The sequence below is a fragment of the Haematobia irritans genome, chromosome 2 (genome assembly GCF_050003625.1).
Source record: "Haematobia irritans isolate KBUSLIRL chromosome 2, ASM5000362v1, whole genome shotgun sequence".
Classification (NCBI taxonomy): Eukaryota; Metazoa; Arthropoda; class Insecta; order Diptera; family Muscidae; genus Haematobia; species Haematobia irritans.
Window position 1 is genome coordinate 42,357,020 of NC_134398.1, and position 20,679 is coordinate 42,377,698.

Below are 20,679 nucleotides of genomic sequence, written 5' to 3' on the forward strand. Positions count from 1 at the left end.
ATCACCCTTTAGTATAAGAAAATCAATACAATACAGAAAATATATTGCTACGTTTTTATATTTAGGCGTTTTTAATTACCCGACAATTAAAACACAGTTCTTTTAAATAACGACAATCTACAATTTATTTACTATGACTTCACACTTTACAATTCGTTCACACTGAAGTTATTTGTTTGACGCTTTAATTAAGACTGACTCGTTAGCAGCATGCGAGCGCTTTTATATATGACGGTGTGGCAATACGAGAACATTATGGTAGCACTACAATATTCTGGCAACGCCAGAACATTCTTAGACAATGCTAGAAGGATCTACGACCATTAAGTTATTCGTCTGGTGGCTGCCAAACACATACACACTCACATAGATATATGCTCGCATTACTACAACAACAATGACAATGAGATGAAATGAGAAAGCAAAATAACAAAGCAAAGGGGTTGTTATTCTATGAGAGAGTAAGAACTAACATTTCGATATAAAAATAAGCAAACAAAAGAACATAAAAGAAATTTAGGAAAATACTAGAAAATGAATAGATGATTCCAACAAGTGATAGCGAAATTTTATCGTTACAATTTGAAATTTTAAATTAACGGAAACTAATTTAAACAAACTTAAATCTATAATTATCAAATTCGTAACAATATGATGACAAGATGACAGCATCGAAATAAGAACTTCATTTCCACAAACACAAATGATACATACTACTTACCGCTAGATGGCATACTATAAAGGAAACAAATTCAAAGGTTTTGTCTTTATCTCTTGCAAAAATTTTAATATTTCTTTATTCGATCTAAGATTTTTTCTATAAAATTATGTTAAAAAAACTCAGTTTTTATACTCAATAAAACGCTTGATTATTTGTCTGTTTTTTTTTCTCTTCTTATTTTTGTTGTTGTTCTTTTGAATAGCTTTGTTGTAATATATACTTATGTTATTATTATAATTATATGTAAGTTTTCATATTTTTATTTTTGGGAATTTTTCGAAAATTTTACTTTCTAGTTGATCTTACACATTTCTGTTGGATTTTTCTTTCTTTTTTCAAATTAATTTGATTTAAAATTTCATTTTTCATTAAGGAGGGCAGGTGTTGGGATTGATACATACATATCTATGTACATATGTACTAATGTAAGTTTTTGTTGTTTTGTTTTATATACATACATACAAGTATATGGGATATAGTGGATAGTAGGGGATTATATTTGTTTTAAATGTTTGGCATTTTATTAAAGTAAAAAAAGTTTTGTAATATCTTAATTGTTCATTAATCAGTTCCATAGTTCATGTATTTACGATGTTTTTATATAACTAAAGGTTTTATGAAGTGAATAAGTTTAATTGATTATATTTAGATATATGAGTGAGTGTATGTATGTATTTGGTAATGTTTACAATGACAGTGAGAATATGACAGACATTTATAGGTAAAAAAATTATGTTTTTTTGTATATATATAAGTATATATAGTTTTAAATATATATTTTTTCATTTTTTTTCGATGAGGACTTTTTATGGTTAGTAATGAGGACTATTTGATGGATAAACGTTAGTTAACAATAAAAAGTTGGAAATCAGCAGATCACAACTGATTTCATGGACAAAGGAAGGTATAGACATCTTAAGTGAATTCACAGCGCTGTAGTTTGTTTGCACACCGTAGATGGCACTTTTTCGTCTGCAAATGAGTGATTTTTTAAATTGGCTTTAAGGTAAAATTACATACCATGCGTTCAATGCGTCCGATGATTGAAAAGTTAAAATTTCTCTATGAAATCAAAAGCTCGAATAGTCTGCCGCAAACAGAAAAAAATCAAACCTTCCATCAACGCACGGATTGACGCATGGTGTGTAATTCAAACTTTATTTTTGTTTTCTTTCCTTTGTTCTCTTTATGAAACACCAAATATTGTAAAAGCATATAAAACTCTATACATCCACACTTTTTTGTAATGCAAATTAACTGATTTGTACAGTTATTCTTGTTTTCCAAAAAGAAATTGAGTCACTTGACTGCGCAATTGAGTGGAATGACTGCGCACTGCAAATGAACAAAGTCATTGTGAATTATAAAACGATGTCTTTATATTTTCTTGGTCTATGCTGATTGCTGGAAAGAACATCCTAGGCATAATATACAAGATATGGCTGCCCTAAATCGAAAATGTCAAAATTACAAATTTAATTTATAATTTTTATAATTTATTACTTTAAATTATTTTAATTTTATGCAAAATAAGCAAATTTCATGTGAAATGGGAAGCAGAGAATGAAGACGACCCATTTTTGTTGGCGGCGGCTGACACTAAATTTTCGAATCCGTCGGTGACGGTGGCTTGACGGCTAAGTCGACAAAAATTTTTCTTTTCGGCGGCGGACAATTTACTGTTATAAAATCAATTTGAAGCAGAGAATGAAGCCGACCCATTTTTGTTGGCGGCGGAGGCATTAGTTTTTTTGGGAGTAAATATGATTAGCACTGTTATACTATGTTCACACTACACTGGGAAAATTATTTACGTGATATTAATGATTACGCAACCTAAATTTTAGGATGCACAATTTACAAAATATTACGGAGAAATTTCTTTAAAATAACGAAATTTTAATTAAAATAAAGTTTATAATCTTTGCTTCAAAATTTGTTTTCATTAAAATTAGGACATTGGAAATTTGCGTCTCACCGTTAAAATCGCATGTCTTTTAACGAAGGCAAATTTTCCTTAAAATAGAGAAACACATTTTTGATTTAAAGAAATCGTTCTTAAATTAACTGACATATTGAATCTTTAAATTAAGGATGAAAACGCTTCAAATATAGGCTAAGAATTATTTTGATGATCTGGTATCTTTGGTTTAAAGTTTTTCTTTTTAAGGCCGGTATGCACCTCTAGCGAAAAATTTCATTCCCATAAGAAATGCATTGCTATTTATGCTAACGAAATTTTCGGTAGCGTTCAATTTCGTAAGCTGGTACGCACCTCTAATTAAAATAACAGGGTTGTCAAAAGAATATTTTGGCAGCAAACATTTAATTTATTACAATCATTGTGTGCGTAAAAGTTTTAAAAGGTCTGTAAATAATAAACAATTTATTTGAGGAATATTTGGAACATATATTAACAATTTTTAAAAGCGATTAGCTGGTTTAAAATTTGTGTACACAGCCCTGTTTTTTTGTTGTAGACTTAAATAAATTTTTGCTACCGAAAATTTCGCTAGAGGTGCATACCGGCCTTTAACAAAAAAAAAAAACATTTTTTACTTTTTAGTATCCGTTATAATTTGGATTTTAAACTGGAATTTGTTTGTACGCGAATGAAAATTCGATAAATGAGATCTGTATCCTAATTTTAATTTTATTGCTTCTTTAATGCGAGATAGGTCGCTAAAAAATGTCCTTATTTTAAAGAAGCCGCATCTTTGGCTCGGAATCAATACCAAAATCCTTAAGGGAAAGTCAAAATCTTTGGATACCAGCAAACTTTTTTTTTGAGTGTAGGCACGAAATCTCGATTTTTAGCATCAAACTGATTTTTACAAATCTAGAGTGTTTATTCGGCTGTTTTTGGGTTATAAGAAATTTACAAGGAATCCCATTCGCTTTGAGCTAACTTTTCCAATATGTGAAATTATATGCCTGTGAACAAAGTCATATGTTTACAGTATGCACACGGCAGTATAGTGGAGATTTTTTTAAAATACACTACCATTGCAATCGACTGAAATCTATGTAGATTTCGGCCCCCTTTAAGGTGATTTCGGACATAGTGTGAACGGAGTAATCAGTGGTAAACATAACTATAACGATAGGCGAAACATTTGTCGACGAAAATTTCCTCTTTTCTTGTTTCCGAGTGTTTTTCATGTCATATAGCACGATTTTTCAATATTCAAGATGGGGGGTGAATAAAAACTTGTAATGTTCTGTTAGGTTAGGTTATGCGCTTTACAGACTATAAGTTATTCCGGACGGAATGTCGGTGTTTGTAAAGAATCTTACAGTGTGTCGAATCGATACGACTTTTCGGCGATGACTAAATAATCGGTAAATGTGTTATCGATCCCACAAAAATGCAGCAGTATCGATTATGCCTTCGGACTTAACTTATAATGTGCACAATATATGGAATATGTTCGACACGAGCACTGTCGTCCGGAATAACTGATAGTCTGTAAAGCGCATTAGGTTAGGTGGCAGCCCGATGTATCGGGCTCACTTAGACTATTCAGTCCATTGTGATACCACATTGGTGAACTTCTCTCTTATCACTGAGTACTGCCCGATTCCATGTTAAGCTCAATGACAAGGGCCTCCTATTTATAGCCTAGTCCGAACGGTGTTCCACATAGCAGTGAAACCACTTAGATAAGCTTTGAAACCCTCAGAAATGTTACCAGCATTACTGAGGTAATTTGATGAGTTATTTCAAGTAAACACAATTACCACGAGGCCAGGCAACAGAAATGCCTAGTGGTGAGTTCAAAAATCTTATCACTATCTTGTTTTCTGCCAAAAAATGGACGTCCACAAGTGTTCGCATATCACTATGGATATGTTTACACTCTCAAGAATATTTTGTGCCTAGTGTTAACGTACTATTAGGAAGACTTCGGACATAGTGTGAACATAGTATTTAATAGTAGTAGTGAAGAAATTAGTTAAAATTAATTACTACGGTGAACCAAAGAAGCTTCATTTTTTCCAAATTCAATCTGGCAATACCGGCAAGATTGGCAGATGTTCTAGATAGAACACCTGTGCAACAAAGGGCTGTTTTCTTTTTGCACTGGATGCAACATTTGTATGGGCTATCCAGAACACCGTTGCACTGGTGTTCTATCCAGAACATCTCATCAGTGCAAGTCGCGCCGATGTTGCCAGATTGTATTTTGATAAAGTGACGCTTCATCGATTCACAATAGCAATTTATCGTGACTATTTTTTCGAAAAACATGAAATTCAAAGTGGTACAGTGTCATAAATAATCGCAGCAGTAAATATTTATTACTAATTGGAGCATTTCATACATTAAAAATGCAAGATTTCACTTTTTTCTGTGATTGTTTTTAAACAGCTGATGACAGTGTTGCATATTTTTGGAGATGTCCTGGATAAACGAGTACTCTGTTTTCGTCTAGTCCTTCACGGCTTAGCATATCCAGTGCTAAAAGAAAACAGCCCTAGAGTTATGTATAGCTCATAACAAAGTGGCATTCAGTACTAAAAGAAAATAGGCCTAATATTATCGTTTTAAAAGGAATATTTAGAGATGATTACACAATTCTTTCTAAAATTCCATGTTTTGTTTCCATTTGCCTTAACTTGTCCTCATATAATACTAGAGTCTATTTTAATTTTCTTTTTTAAATATGTATTTTTATATAAGTATTTTTATAATTTTATTCTTAAGGGGCTCGTTAATTTTTCTAAGAAGTTATGCAGTTGTTGTTAATTTTACTTAGTTTAGTATTTTTTTTGTTTGTTTTATAATATTACTTTACTTTGATTATATGCAATATTTCTTGTCATATTGTTATTTTAATAAGGAAAGAAAATTTTTATTCTAAATAAGATTAATAATTTTTTAGTAACCAATATGGCCTTTAGTATTGCAATTTTGTAATAATTTCATAAATAAAATAATAATCAATTAACAAAAATTATATAAAAAAATATTTTTCTAAAAAATCATACTAATTGCGATGATTTTGTTGAGAGCCCAACTAATATCTAGGATTTGGTTACCATGCTCGCCTTTCGTGCAAAGCGTCGTGGATTCAGTTCCAGTTTCACCGCTAAGTTATTTCACTCTAATATGAAACCCCATTCCGACTCGGCTGGGGAAAAAGAGATCCTCAACGTTCTTGGTTTGACGTTTGATAGTATATTACTTTTTGGAAAGCATGCAGAAATGCGTTGGGGATATAAACAAGATTCTGAAGGCATTGGCTAGTAGCACATGGGGGAAAGATAAACAGACGATACAAAAGAACTACCCGTTTGGACTCCCAGTATTAGCGATACCCAATGGAGAAATTTCCAAACGGTGCAAAATACTGCGCTGTGGATTGTCATTGGATGCCACTCCAAACCACCAGAAGCGCATTTGCAGCATGAGGCCAAAATGCTCTCGGTGAGGCAACCCTGGGACTACCACCAGCACCTGATAAAACGCCAGGAGGATACCATCTGAACGAGCAAAGACCATCCGATTCAATTTCAAGTAAGACCACTTCATCGGGCATGACCGTGATGAGGGAATAAGGACGACACATACGGCAGCGATTCAGTAAACAATAGATTCCAACCAGTGCAGCGTTGTGTTGATTGGAAGACCACCACCTGTCAGCGAAGCCACCGAGGTGCAATACAAAGCATACAAAGAGTCATAGGTTCGATCCCTGCTTCGACCAAAACACCAGAAAGCTTTTCAGCGTTGGACTATTCCCTTTCAGTAATACTGGTGACATTTCTGAGTGTTTCAAAGCTTCTGTAAGTGGTTTCATAGCAATGTGAAACGCCGTTTGGACTCGGCTATAAAAAGGAGGTCCCTTGTCATTGAGCTTAACATAGAATCGGGCAGCACTCATTGATAGGAGAGAAGCAACCTAATCTAAGCTATCAGCGATAACGAGAGACGGCTGGCTAGAGAGATCCTATTGGTGGTATGCAACTAAGATCTGGCATCTCCACTTATTTGAACAATTACCTGTCCCTTCAGTGTGTCCACCTATCGCCAATCGCTCTGACTGTGTGTGCACACTAATGGCCGTCTATCTGATCTTCCGTCTAGTACGTAATGGGAAGTAAAGATATTTTTTTGTATGCGATCAGCTGTTTTAGCGAATCCCTAATATGCCCTTCAGACTATAAATTTACCCGGACGGGATGTGTGTGTTCGTAAAGAATCTTACTGTGTGACCGAAAGTTACGAATTGTCGGCATTAACAAAAATATCGATAAATGTGTTATCGATCCCATTAACAAGGTGCAGTATCGATTATGTCTTCGAGCATAACTTATAATGTGGCCAATATCTGGGATATGTTGGACACAAGCACTGTCATCCGGATAAACTTATAGTGTGAAAGGCGCATTATGGCCGTCTATCTGGTCTTCCGTCTTATGAGAATCTTACAGTATGATCAAAAGCTACGAATTGTCGGCGTTAACAATAATATCAATAAATGTGTTAACGATTACATTAACAAGCTGCAGTATCGATTATGTCTTTGTACATAACTTATAGTGTGGCCAAAATATGGGACATCCAGACGGACATTATCGTTTCGATAAACTTATAGTGTGAGCGACGCGTAATATTTGAATTATCGATTGAGAAAATGGCCTTTACAGACTATCAGTTATTCCGGTCGACAGTGCTCGTGTCGAACATATCCCATATATTGTGCACATTAAAAGTTAAGTCCGAAGATATAATCGAGACTGCTGCATTTTTATGGGATCGATAACACATTTACCGATTATTTAGTCATCGCCGACAAGTCGTATCGATCCGACATACTGTAAGATTCTTTACGAACACCGATATTCCGTCCGGAATAACTGATAGTCTGTAAAGCGCATTACAGATAATAAGTTTTTCCGGACGGAATGTCTGTGTTTATAAAGAATCTTACAGTGTGTCCAATCGATACAATTCGTTGATGACTAAATAATCGGTAAATGTGTTATCGATCCCATAAACATGCAGCGGTATCGATTATGCCTTCGGACTTAACTTATAATGTGGCCAATATATGGGATATGTTCGACATGACCACTGTCGTCCATATAAACTTATAATTTGCAAGGCGCGTAACGAAGAGTTAACAAAATCTATCGCCATATATGTTTTAGTAAAAATAAATAATTCAAAAAACATAAATAAAACAAAAACTCTTTTTTTAATAACTTTCTTTCAAATTATTTTAATATAAATATTATATATATTTTCTCTTTAAATTGGGGTTTTTATGTTTGAGGTTTGTTTGCTTGTTTGTTTCATAGCATAGAATTATAATAATTGGGGGTTATTTAAACTAATGGTTAACTAACTAACTAGCAAATATTAAAAGTTCTTGTGTTTAATTTGTTTGTAAAAATATGTAAAAACTAAAGCTAAAAATAATAATTTTCAATAAAGTAGTGATGATGTATTTTAATACAAAACGAAGAAACCCAAGAAATAAATTTAAATATTAATAAAATTATTATTGTTATTATAGTTAAGCTAATAATAGAAATTATAATCATAATAATAACTACATAATGCACTTAAATGAAATGTTTTTATTGAAATTAATCTACAAAATATAACTGTAAATGGGAATAATTTATGTTTGGGGTTTTTAAATTAAATTTGGATTCCCATTTAAATTGAAACAAACAAAAAAACAAAAAGAATTATTATAACATTTAAATTTTTTAAATCAAAGTTGTTTTTTGTTTTAACAAAATGAAAACTATATTCAAATTTTTTAAATTATATATTGAAGGAAAATAATACTTTTGGCATAGCAAAATAAAATATAGGTTTTTTGTTTCAATAACTATTTTCTTTTAAAGTTTTATTAAAAACAAAACAGACAAATTAGGGTTAATGTTTCATAACATGACACAGCTATATAAGTGAATTTAATAATATATATATATAAAAATAAAAACTTAAAAATAATAATTACAATTTTAAATTTAAATGTAAAAGTAAATATTTTTGATATCGTTAAAGTTTTTCGAAAAAATAAATTTTAATTGCAAATAAACACAATCTTACTAATTTGTATATAAAAAATAAAGAAAAATTTAAGTTAATAAAAATAATTTAACCAAATCAAAAGTCAAAGTACAGAGATCTAAATAGAATACCAAACTAGATACTGCGTGCAAACACGGTAATAAATATCTCCAGGGAGTAGTTCTAATTTGTAGTTTCATTAATACAAATGATGGCAACTCTATTTTCTCTACCGATACCGTGGAAAGCATAAAAATTTGAGAAACATTTGCATTGAAGTCCAATTCAAAGCAAAATTTCAATTGTTCACACATTAGGAATGCCATAGATTGTTTTGAATTTTCCACAAATATGTGAAATAAAAATTACTTTGTATTGCATTTTATGTTGAATTTTATATTCAACTTTAGAATCTAGATCTCTGCACTTTTCTTTCAAGTTTTTTTTGTGATTTGTTACTTTCTGTTTTTTTTTTTAATTTCATTAAAACTATTCTTCTTCCACGTTTGTTATCTTCCCTCTTATAAAAATTTCTCTTAATTTGTTTTTCTCTTAAAAATTTTTTGTTTTTTTCATTTATGCAGCAGTCTTCTTTAGTTATAGTTTCTTGTTTTTTGTTTTGTTTCTTTTTGTAAAGGGGGGTTTTCTTACTTATTCTTGACTTCGTCCCTTAATTGTCACACTTCCACGTCATCGATTTTGGCCTTCTTCCATTGGTTCATGTTGTCCTATGATGCCTTTGCAAATTGTATTACGGAACTATGACGCATTGCCTTTTGATTTTCATCTTTGGCTAGACCTCCTTCCATATCACCTGCCTCACCACAATCGCTCATATAGAGTTTACGTTTTCGAAGAGGTAAAGTCATAACATCGCGATCAGCTCTTCCATCTGGGGAAGATGATCTTTCGGGAGATTCAGCTGATGAGCGTAACGGAGCTATGGCAGCCTCAACTTGACGCAGGATTATTTCATTATTGTGGAACGAAGATCTGTAAAAAAAATAGGAATTAGTCAATAACTAGTTTTGATTGAATATTAAAACTCAGAGTATGCGTCTACCAAAATTTGGAGAAAATGTTACCAAAACCTACCAAACAAAAAATTAAATTTTTTTCTATGTCAAAATTTTATTTCTATAGACAATTTTGTCAAAATTTTATGTCTTAAGAAAATTGTGTCAAAATTTTATTTCGATAGAAAATTTTGTCATAATTTTATTTCTATAGAACATTTTGTCAAATTTTTATTTCTATAGAAAATTTTATTTCTATAAAAAATTTGACAAAATTTTATTTCTATAGAAAATTTTGTCAAAAATTTATTTCTATAGAAAATTTTGTCAATTTTTTATTTTTATTGAAAATTTTGTCAAAATTTTATTTCTATAGAAAATTTTGTCAAAATTCTTATTTCCTAGAAAGTTTGTCAAAATTTTATATCAATAGAAAATTTTGTCAAAATTTTATTTCTATAGAAAATTTTGTCAAAATTTTATTTCTATAAAATTTTATTTCCATACAAAATTTTGTCAAAATTTTATTTCTATAGAAAATTTTGTCAAAATTTTATTTCTATCGAAAATTTTGTCAAAATTTTATTTCTATAGAAAATTTTGTCAAAATTTTATTTCTATAGAAAATTTTGTCCAAATTTTATTTCAATAGAAAATTTTGTCAAATTTTTATTTCCATAGAAAGTTTGTCAAAATTTGTATTTCCATAGAAAGTTTTGTCAAAATTTTATTTCTATAGAAAATTTTGTCAAAATTTTATTTCTATAGAAAATTTTGTCAAAATTTTATTTCGATAGAAAATGTTGTCAAAACTTTATTTCAATAGAAAATTTTGTCCAAATTTTATTTCTATAGAAAATGTTGTCCAAATTTTATTTCTATAGAATATTTTGTTAAAATTTTATTTCTAAAGAAAATGTTTTCAAAGCTTTATTTCAATAAAAAATTTTGCCAAAATTATATTTCTATAGAAAATTTTGTCAAAACTTTATTTCAATAGAAAATTTTGTCAAAATTTTATTTCTATAGAAAATTTTGTCAAAATTTTATTTCTATAGAAAATTTTGTCAAAATTGTATTTCTATAGAAAATTTTGTCAAAATTTTATTTCTATAAAATTTTATTTCTATAGAAAATTTTGTCAAAATTTTATTTCTATAGAAAATTTTTTCAAAATTTTATTTCTATAGAAAATTTTGTCTAAATTTTATTTCTATAGAAAATGTTATCTAAATTTTATTTCTATAGAAAATTTTGTCAACATTTTATTTCTATAGAAAATTTTGTCAAAATTTTAATTCTATAGAAAATTTTGTCAAATTTTTATTTTTATAGAAAATTTTGTCAAAATTTTATTTCTATAAAAAATTTTGTCAAAATTCTTATTTCCATAGAAAGTTTGTCAAAATTTGTATTTCTATAAAACATTTAGTCAAAATTTATATTTCCATAGAAAATTTTGTCAAAATTTTATTTCTATAGAAAATTTTGTCAAAATTTTATTTCGATGGAAAATGTTGTCAAAACTTTATTTCAATAGAAAATTTTGTCCAAAATTTATTTCAATAGAAAATTTTGTCCAAATTTTATTTCTATGGAAAATTCTGTCAAAATTTTATTTCTATAGAAAATGTTGTCAAAACTTTATTTCAATAGAAAATTTTGTCAAAATTTTATTTCTATAGAAAATTTTGTCAAAATTTTATTTCTATAGAAAATTTTGTCAAAATTTTATTTCTATAGCAAATTTTGTCAAAATTTTATTTCTATGGAAAATTTTGTCAAAATTTTATTTCTATAGAAAATTTTGTTAAATATTTATTTCTATAGAAAATTTTGTCAAAATTTTATTTCTATAGAAGATTTTGTCAAAATTTTATTTCTATTGAAAATTTTGTCAAATATTTATTTCTACAGAAAATTTTGTCCAAATTTATTTCTATAGAAAATTTTGTCAAAATTTTATTTCTATAGTAAATTTTTTCAAAATTTTATTTCTATAGAAAATTTTGTCAAAATTTTATTTCTATAGAAAATTTTGTCAAAATTTTATTTCTATAGAAAATTTTGACACAATTTTATTTCTATAGACAATTTTGTCAAAAATTTTATTTCTATAGAAGATTTTGTCTACATTTTAGTTCTATAGAAAATTTTGTCTAAATTTTATTTATATAGAAAATTTTTTCAAAATTTTATTTCTATAAAACATTTTGTCAAAATTTTATTTCTATAGAAAATTTTGTCAAAATTTTATTTCTATAGAAAATTTTGTCAAAATTTTATTTCTATAGAAAATTTTGTCAAAATTGCATTTCTATAAAAAATTTTGTCAAAATTTTATTTCTATGGAAAATTTTGTCAAAGCTTGATTTCAATAGAAAATTTTGTCCAAATTTTATTTCTATAGAAAATTTTGTCAAAATTTTATTTCTATGGAAAACTAGGCCCGCTTCGCCTACCGAAACATATTTTCGTTAACTTAGTCAACCATATCATTCTGAAAACAAATTTGAAAAGATTTGAACTCTTCTAAAGAGTAGGGTCAGGGGAAGTCTTGCACAAAAACTGAAGTTCAGATTAATCACTCCATGGTTTCCACACACGTGCCCCGTACATTTAAAAAAAGTCGGACTACTTCGTTTATATACAGAAATAGGGCGGTTATGCAGATGTAGGGAGTGTTTCTTCTAAACCATTTTTTGTTTTTTAATTGTTCTGTATTCAAATCTTCTACATTTTCTGTGAATTTAAAGCGTGGTTTGTCAAGGGGAAGTATACCTTGTCCTTTCCTTCCTTCAAGTTTCATAGTGTGGGGCAAGGAGAAGGTTTCCGTCCAAATACCCAAAAATCAAGTACACCAGATTGATTTCATAAACCTTCCCCTACGGCCTTTGAAAATTTTAAGTAACCTTGAGAATTCTAGTTTTTTTAGTTTTAGAGGAGGTCTCCCTTTAAAATTGGTAGATTTTTGGTAAAATTGTTCATCAACGTTTGGTAGATTATTGTTGGCATGATTGGCAACCGTGATTGAAATTGAATTTAATTTTTTGATGTACCGCTAGATGGCGCCGTTGTTAAGTTAAACTAACGGTATTTAGCAACTGTGGCTCGTTAAGATTTAAATTAAATTCATTCTGGCGATGTACCGCTAGATGGCACCAGTTGTTGACTAATGATATGCAAATATTTTTCAACTGTTTGTTGATCCTCGCTATTGGCGATTGCGAATACCTTTTATACGAAAACTTAATATGCAATTGTTCTCATATTGCGTCAGTCAGATAGTCCTTAAGGCAAAATTCTAACTTTAAAAAATACTTACTCGAATTTCGGCACCGGAGCATAGCCTTTTGCCAGACCCTGTCTCGCCAATTCGCTTCTCTTATAACGTTCGATGAGATCGTTTCCCTCTTGCGTATCAACATAGTGATCTATTAAGGGGGCTATTAAACTCTGATGTATGCCAGACGGCACATGACGTTGCACATCGGGGAAAATTGACGAATGACCATTATTCGATTTTTGTTGAGAACGATGCAATTGCATAATTTGTATGGCGGCCTGTTGAACATCGTCTTCACCACGACTGGCTATAGTGGCAGCCTCCAAAAGGGCTGGATTAATGGTGGGCTGTTCATAATGATTCGCATGGTGTTGTGTTCCGCCCACCGTCGTATTCTGATGTAGATCCAAAGGTGTTGTTGCCACATTTTGTGAATTATTTAGATAATGATGATGGTGGTATTGCTGCGTATGCGGTGGCGGCGATGAACTTTGGTAAGGATAATTTACATGGTGTTGGCCATTTGAATCCATGTGATTGTTGGCCTGATTGTGGTGATGTTGCTGTGGGCCAACACTCAAATCTGTGGGCATTTCATCGGCCATGGCAAAATTACCTTGATTGCTCATATCCATCAAGGTGGCAGCTGCAAGTTGACGGGTGGCACTCGAGGTAGGTGTGGATCCACTGGCAACACCACTATCTCGACTATGATGATCGGTTTCCATGCTTAATGACATAGTGGGCGAGGCCACTGAAGATGTTGGTGATCCAGCTGATAATCTTGAGGCAGAAGCATACGATGAGCTGGGTGACATTGATGATGATGGTGAACCCGGCGAGGAGGGACTTAAAGGCCCCGAAGTACTTATGGAACGAGATTTCTCTTGTCTTGGTTTGCGTTGTTTCACAGTCGTGGTGACGTTGGAAGAGTTTATGGTTCCTATACTAGACGAAGGTGATTGTGGAGAATTGGGACCTGATATAGTTTCGACACCCGATGACGTGGATACCGAAGAGGGTGAATTATTGGCATTGCCATTAGCTGAGCCAGCGGCAGCAGTGCCGGCAGCTGCAGCTGTAGCTTCCTCTTCATCATCGGGTATTTCATTGGCATGACCCTTAATATGGGCTTCCATTTCTTTTTTACTCTTGAAAGTCTCATCACAAATCGTACATTTATAACATTTCGATCCATAATGCTGGACTCGATGTAGCTTCAGCACATGATTATAACCAAAATCACGGAAGCAAATATCGCAATGATACGGCTTTTCGCCCGTATGTGTACGTGAATGGACTTTCAATTGTTTGGAGCAGGTGAAACCTTTGCCACAACCTTCAACTGGGCATTTATAGGGTTTTTCGCCAGTGTGGGTACGCATATGGATTACCAATTGTCCGGATTGTATAAAAGTTTTCTCACATACCGAACACTTATGGGGCCTTTCACCCGTATGAATACGCATATGGCGATGTAGTTTTCCCGAATGTTCAAATGCTCGACCACACACATCGCATTTGTAGGGACGCTCTTTAGTGTGTATACGCCTATGGACTTGGAGATTTTCTTTGACGCTGAAAAGTTTGTGGCAGAATTCACATTCGAAGGGTCTTTCGCCAGTGTGTGTGCGATAATGACGAATCTGAAATTTTGTAAAAAAGAAAATAAAAATTATTCGAAGTCGGCTATAGGCGAACAGAAAAACATTAATTCATTCAATAAATTCCTTAATTGATTTTCTGTTTGACTAAAAAAGCAAGTCAAATCAAATAATGTTAGAATTAGACTTGTTTTCAAATACAATTAAAACTTTAATTAAAAAAAAACCTATTCAAAAAATCCGTTTCAGTTCGATTAAAAAGGAAGACGAATCAATTAATGTTTGAATTGGACTTGTTTTCAAATACAATTAAAAATGTTATTAAGAAATTTCTGTCGTTAAATTAATTCATTCAATAATTTTTTTATTTAAATTAAAGTTTGAATTGCACTTGTTTTAAATTTTCATTACAAACTGTAACTGAAGAAATGTTTGACTAGAGAAGGAAATCGATTTAATTAATGTTTGAATTTGACTTGTTTTCAAATTCAATTAAAAAATGTCTATCGTTTCATTCAATAAATTTTCAAATTGAATGAGTTTGACTTTAAAGGGAGTCTAATTGAACAAAGTTTGAAAAGGATTTGTTTTCAAATTCAATTAAAACTTTAATTAACATAATTTCAGTCGTTCAATTAACTCATTCAGATAATTTATTAAATGATTTTCGGCTTGTTTAAAACGGAAGTTTTAAGTTCGATTAAAAATGTTTGAATTGGACTTGTTTTTAAATACAAATAAATTGTATTTAAAAAATTTCTATCGTTAAATTAATTCATTTTATAATTTTTGTAATTGCTTGTCAGTTCTAATAAAAAGGAAATTCTTCAACTAAAGTTTGAATTGCACTTGTTTTCAATTTCGATTACAACTGTAATTGATATGTTTGTTAGAAAATGAAATCAAATTAATTAATTTTCGAATTTGACTTGTTTTCAAATTCAATTAAAACTGTTAATTAAAAAATGTCTATTGTTCAATTAATTCATTCAAAACATTTTCAACTTGAATTTGAGTTTGAATTTAAAGGAAGTCGAATTAAACAAAATTTGAAATGGCTTTGTTTTCAAATTCAATTAAAATTTTAATACAAATAATTCATGTCGTTTAATTAACTCATTAATAGATTTTCAGTTCCATTAAAAACTAAGTCCTTCAATTAATGCTTGATTTGCATATGTTTTCAAATTCATTTAATACTGTAACTGAAAATATGTCTGTCTTTCAATTTCATTAATGTTGTATCTGTTTCTCAGACTGATTAGGTATTCGTTTGGACATTTATTAATTGATTTTTAGTTGAATTAAAAATTAATTCGAATCAATTGATATTTGAATTAGACTTGTTTTCAACTGCAATTAAACATTTTCTATCATTCAGAACTCTTACCAGTCTTGCAGGTACAGCAAATGTCTTTTGGCAGACATTACACTGATATGGATCACCACCATTTGTGGCAGCATTCGCATTCGGTTTTATTTGTGGTGTCTTTGGAATACCCATAGGCAGTCCAGCTTCATTCACCTCAAAGTTTCCGCTTAGGCCAGTCGCAGCTATCGCTGCATTTCCACTCAATAGAGCTAAGTCACCATTTTTGGCATGTGATTTCGTATGGGAAGTATGAGCGGATTTGCTGCCAAAGGTCATGCCACATTGTTCACATTTAAATTGAGGCTTATTGGGATTAGCTTTACGTCCCGCATTGGAACCAACTGCCGGTGTTGTTGATGTTGGCAAAGGACCTGATATTGTGGTGTTGTTACCATTACCATTACTAATGCTGCTTATGGTAAGATTTTGATTAGAGGCTATTAGGGAAGCAGGTTGTGGTGTTGTTGCATATAATGTAATACCCGGTGGTAACAATTCACTTTTAATATTTGTTAGATATTGGTGTTGTTGCTGCTGCTGGTGGTGATGATGGAGCTGCTGGGAGTTATTATTAATACTTGAATTGGCATTATTATGGGAAATTTGCTGATGTTGCATATTTATGGCCACATTATTCAAGGAATATGTGTTGATGGTCTGTTGTTGGATCTGTTGCTGTTGCATATGCAACGGAAGATGATCCAATGTTGTGGAATTGCTGTTGCGTAGAGGGCCACATAATTCCGTTTGACTAGGCTGTTCCGATTTTATAATGAGTGGTGTGGATTGGTAATAAACCATGGTGTTATTTTGTGAATCTGCAATGAGAAAAATAAACAAAAATATTAGTAATAATTTAATTAAAATGAATTTAATTTAAAAGAATGTAACTTAACTAAATTTATTTTTGTTTGTTGTTTGTAATTTAATTTAATTTAATTTAATTTAATTTAATTTAATTTAATTTAATTTAATTTAATTTAATTTAATTTAATTTAATTTAATTTAATTTAATTTAATTTAATTTAATTTAATTTAATTTAATTTAATTTAATTTAATTTAATTTAATTTAATTTAATTTAATTTAATTTAATTTAATTTAATTTAATTTAATTTAATTTAATTTAATTTAATTTAATTTAATTTAATTTAATTTAATTTAATTTAATTTAATTTAATTTAATTTAATTTAATTTAATTTAATTTAATTTAATTTAATTTAATTTAATTTAATTTAATTTAATTTAATTTAATTTAATTTAATTTAATTTAATTTAATTTAATTTAATTTAATTTAATTTAATTTAATTTAATTTAATTTAATTTAATTTAATTTAATTTAATTTAATTTAATTTAATTTAATTTAATTTAATTTAATTTAATTTAATTTAATTTAATTTAATTTAATTTAATTTAATTTAATTTAATTTAATTTAATTTAATTTAATTTAATTTAATTTAATTTAATTTAATTTAATTTAATTTAATTTAATTTAATTTAATTTAATTTAATTTAATTTAATTTAATTTAATTTAATTTAATTTAATTTAATTTAATTTAATTTAATTTAATTTAATTTAATTTAATTTAATTTAATTTAATTTAATTTAATTTAATTTAATTTAATTTAATTTAATTTAATTTAATTTAATTTAATTTAATTTAATTTAATTTAATTTAATTTAATTTAATTTAATTTAATTTAATTTAATTTAATTTAATTTAATTTAATTTAATTTAATTTAATTTAATTTAATTTAATTTAATTTAATTTAATTTAATTTAATTTAATTTAATTTAATTTAATTTAATTTAATTTAATTTAATTTAATTTAATTTAATTTAATTTAATTTAATTTAATTTAATTTAATTTAATTTAATTTAATTTAATTTAATTTAATTTAATTTAATTTAATTTAATTTAATTTAATTTAATTTAATTTAATTTAATTTAATTTAATTTAATTTAATTTAATTTAATTTAATTTAATTTAATTTAATTTAATTTAATTTAATTTAATTTAATTTAATTTAATTTAATTTAATTTAATTTAATTTAATTTAATTTAATTTAATTTAATTTAATTTAATTTAATTTAATTTAATTTAATTTAATTTAATTTAATTTAATTTAATTTAATTTAATTTAATTTAATTTAATTTAATTTAATTTAATTTAATTTAATTTAATTTAATTTAATTTAATTTAATTTAATTTAATTTAATTTAATTTAATTTAATTTAATTTAATTTAATTTAATTTAATTTAATTTAATTTAATTTAATTTAATTTAATTTAATTTAATTTAATTTAATTTAATTTAATTTAATTTAATTTAATTTAATTTAATTTAATTTAATTTAATTTAATTTAATTTAATTTAATTTAATTTAATTTAATTTAATTTAATTTAATTTAATTTAATTTAATTTAATTTAATTTAATTTAATTTAATTTAATTTAATTTAATTTAATTTAATTTAATTTAATTTAATTTAATTTAATTTAATTTAATTTAATTTAATTTAATTTAATTTAATTTAATTTAATTTAATTTAATTTAATTTAATTTAATTTAATTTAATTTAATTTAATTTAATTTAATTTAATTTAATTTAATTTAATTTAATTTAATTTAATTTAATTTAATTTAATTTAATTTAATTTAATTTAATAAAAATCCATATAATTTATACATAACCATCCCATCGTCTCAGTGTTGTTAAAATATGTTATCAAAGAGGAGGAGAGGAGTATTAAAGATAGATAAGGATATTTTGTCAAGACCATCCATAACAACTTCACCTACTACAACAATGTCATATGGTTAATGCCTGGTGGGGTTGAATGAATATATGCGACACTAAGTAACACTAACCCACATTGCAAGTGCGTGCCGTAGAAAGTTGTGGAAATCGGTGGAAAATGCATATGAATCAACCCTACCCAAAGGAAAAATATACAAATAAATGGCATAAACACTGAATGCATATCCTACCGAGTAAGTCCTACTCGTTGCGTGATAACAACCGCAATAACCACCCCATTAAACAGATGGAAAATGTAGAGTGAGGTGGAAACAGAGGTGGTAATTTGTCTTTCTTATGGGTGCAGTCATTAACAACAAGACGATGGGCCTAACCAAAGACCACTACCGGTCTCTAATAACGTCACAATTCAAATGTGTAATGACATTTATGAATATTTTATGTATTTGGTGCAGTTTTTCTTATCGAAAGAAACCGGATATTGGAAAATACTGTGGTGAAGGGGTTTGTTACGAAAATCCTTGTCGGGGAGGAACAGAAGAATATGTTGTACAAAATAAAAAAATAAAAACAACAAAGCTTTTTCGGCAATAGAAAATTAGAAATAAGGGATGAGTTTGTGGTGTGAGTACTCCTTCTTGCTTAGGCCTTGATTTCATTTTCATTTCAAATATTCTGTGTGCTTGTTTTTCTTTTCATGCTTTGGGGTGGTTTTGTTTGTTCGTGGGGGTTTTCATACAAACGCACTTTTTGTGTTTACTTGAATAAATTGAAGTAAGTCTAATAATTTTCAAATTGAGTTTAATATCGAAAACAAACCGAGAGTTTTCCTCAAAGATATGAGTGTAATGCAATTGCTAAGGGGGAGAGAGAGAAATGATGAGAGTAAAGGGATTTTTGTGATATTTTAAGAGTATGGGCTATTTAGGCCAAAGAGAGTTATAAGAGAGTGAGAGAGAGAGGGGGAGTTTCTAAGCATAGATGAGCTATGCACAAAAATCGGTAACAATTATTGCGTAGTATATATTTTTTGAATACTCTATTAGTATGGGGTCGAATTTTCTCATTTTCTCATTCCTTCATTTCCTTATTTCATATATCGCTTATGACAAAGCTTTTTTCTTGTTGTTTCCGGTGAAAGTGTTTTGATAAATTTTTCGACATCTTCCCTATACAAATCTCAAAGTGTGGGGAATGTAAATATGGCAGGGAAGTGGTATTCGTATAGGCTTTTAGGGATGTTTTTGGGGTTTTACAACCGGCCGGTACTTTTTTCTGTATCTGCCTTCTAAGGGAAATCAAAATATTTACAAAATGGCGCTTATAGAGAGGAAAAAAAAACAAAACAAACTTTGAATAGGTGATAAAGTTGTTGCTTAGAAAGTTCTTGGTGGGATCTCGTAGGGAAATCAAAATATTTACAAAATGGCGCTTATAGAGAGGAAAAAAAAACAAAACAAACTTTGAATAGGTGATAAAGTTGTTGCTTAGAAAGTTCTTGGTGGGATCTCGTAGTTTCTATTCTCGCAAAACGTAGACTATAGATATAGCACATATAAGAGTCAATCATATTCCACATAAATCAAAGCAAATTGGAATGCTCTATAAAATGAAAATGAAAAAATAAAACATAACTCTTTATGAATTTTATTTAAAAAAACACACACTTTTTTGGGATTTTACTTAAAAAAAAATTCAAATATTTACATGTGTAAAATGAAAAAGTTTAAATTTCAATTAGTTTCTACCAACCTACAGATATAAATAGGGAATATAAGTACAATTAAAGGCCTTTATGAATTGATAGAAACCGTGGCCATATAGAGCTCTATATAGAATTGTGTTTAGCTTTATACACTGCAAAAGATATCC

At 28.5% G+C, this 20,679-nt stretch overlaps 1 protein-coding gene across 1 annotated transcript in view; it reads right to left on the minus strand.

Moving 5' to 3' along the window:
- Positions 1–759: 759 nt before the first annotated feature.
- Kr-h1 (Kruppel homolog 1) overlaps positions 760–20,679 on the minus strand; it is a 75,192-nt gene continuing 55,272 nt past the window's right edge. The window contains exons 3-5 of the mRNA XM_075293870.1: positions 16,053–16,852; positions 13,098–14,704; positions 760–9,749 (exon numbers count right to left, since the gene is read on the minus strand). Of these exons, the coding sequence (XP_075149985.1) occupies positions 9,485–9,749; positions 13,098–14,704; positions 16,053–16,835 (2,655 nt within the window). The 5' untranslated portion in view covers positions 16,836–16,852 and the 3' untranslated portion in view covers positions 760–9,484. The remainder of the gene's footprint in view (positions 9,750–13,097; positions 14,705–16,052; positions 16,853–20,679) is intronic.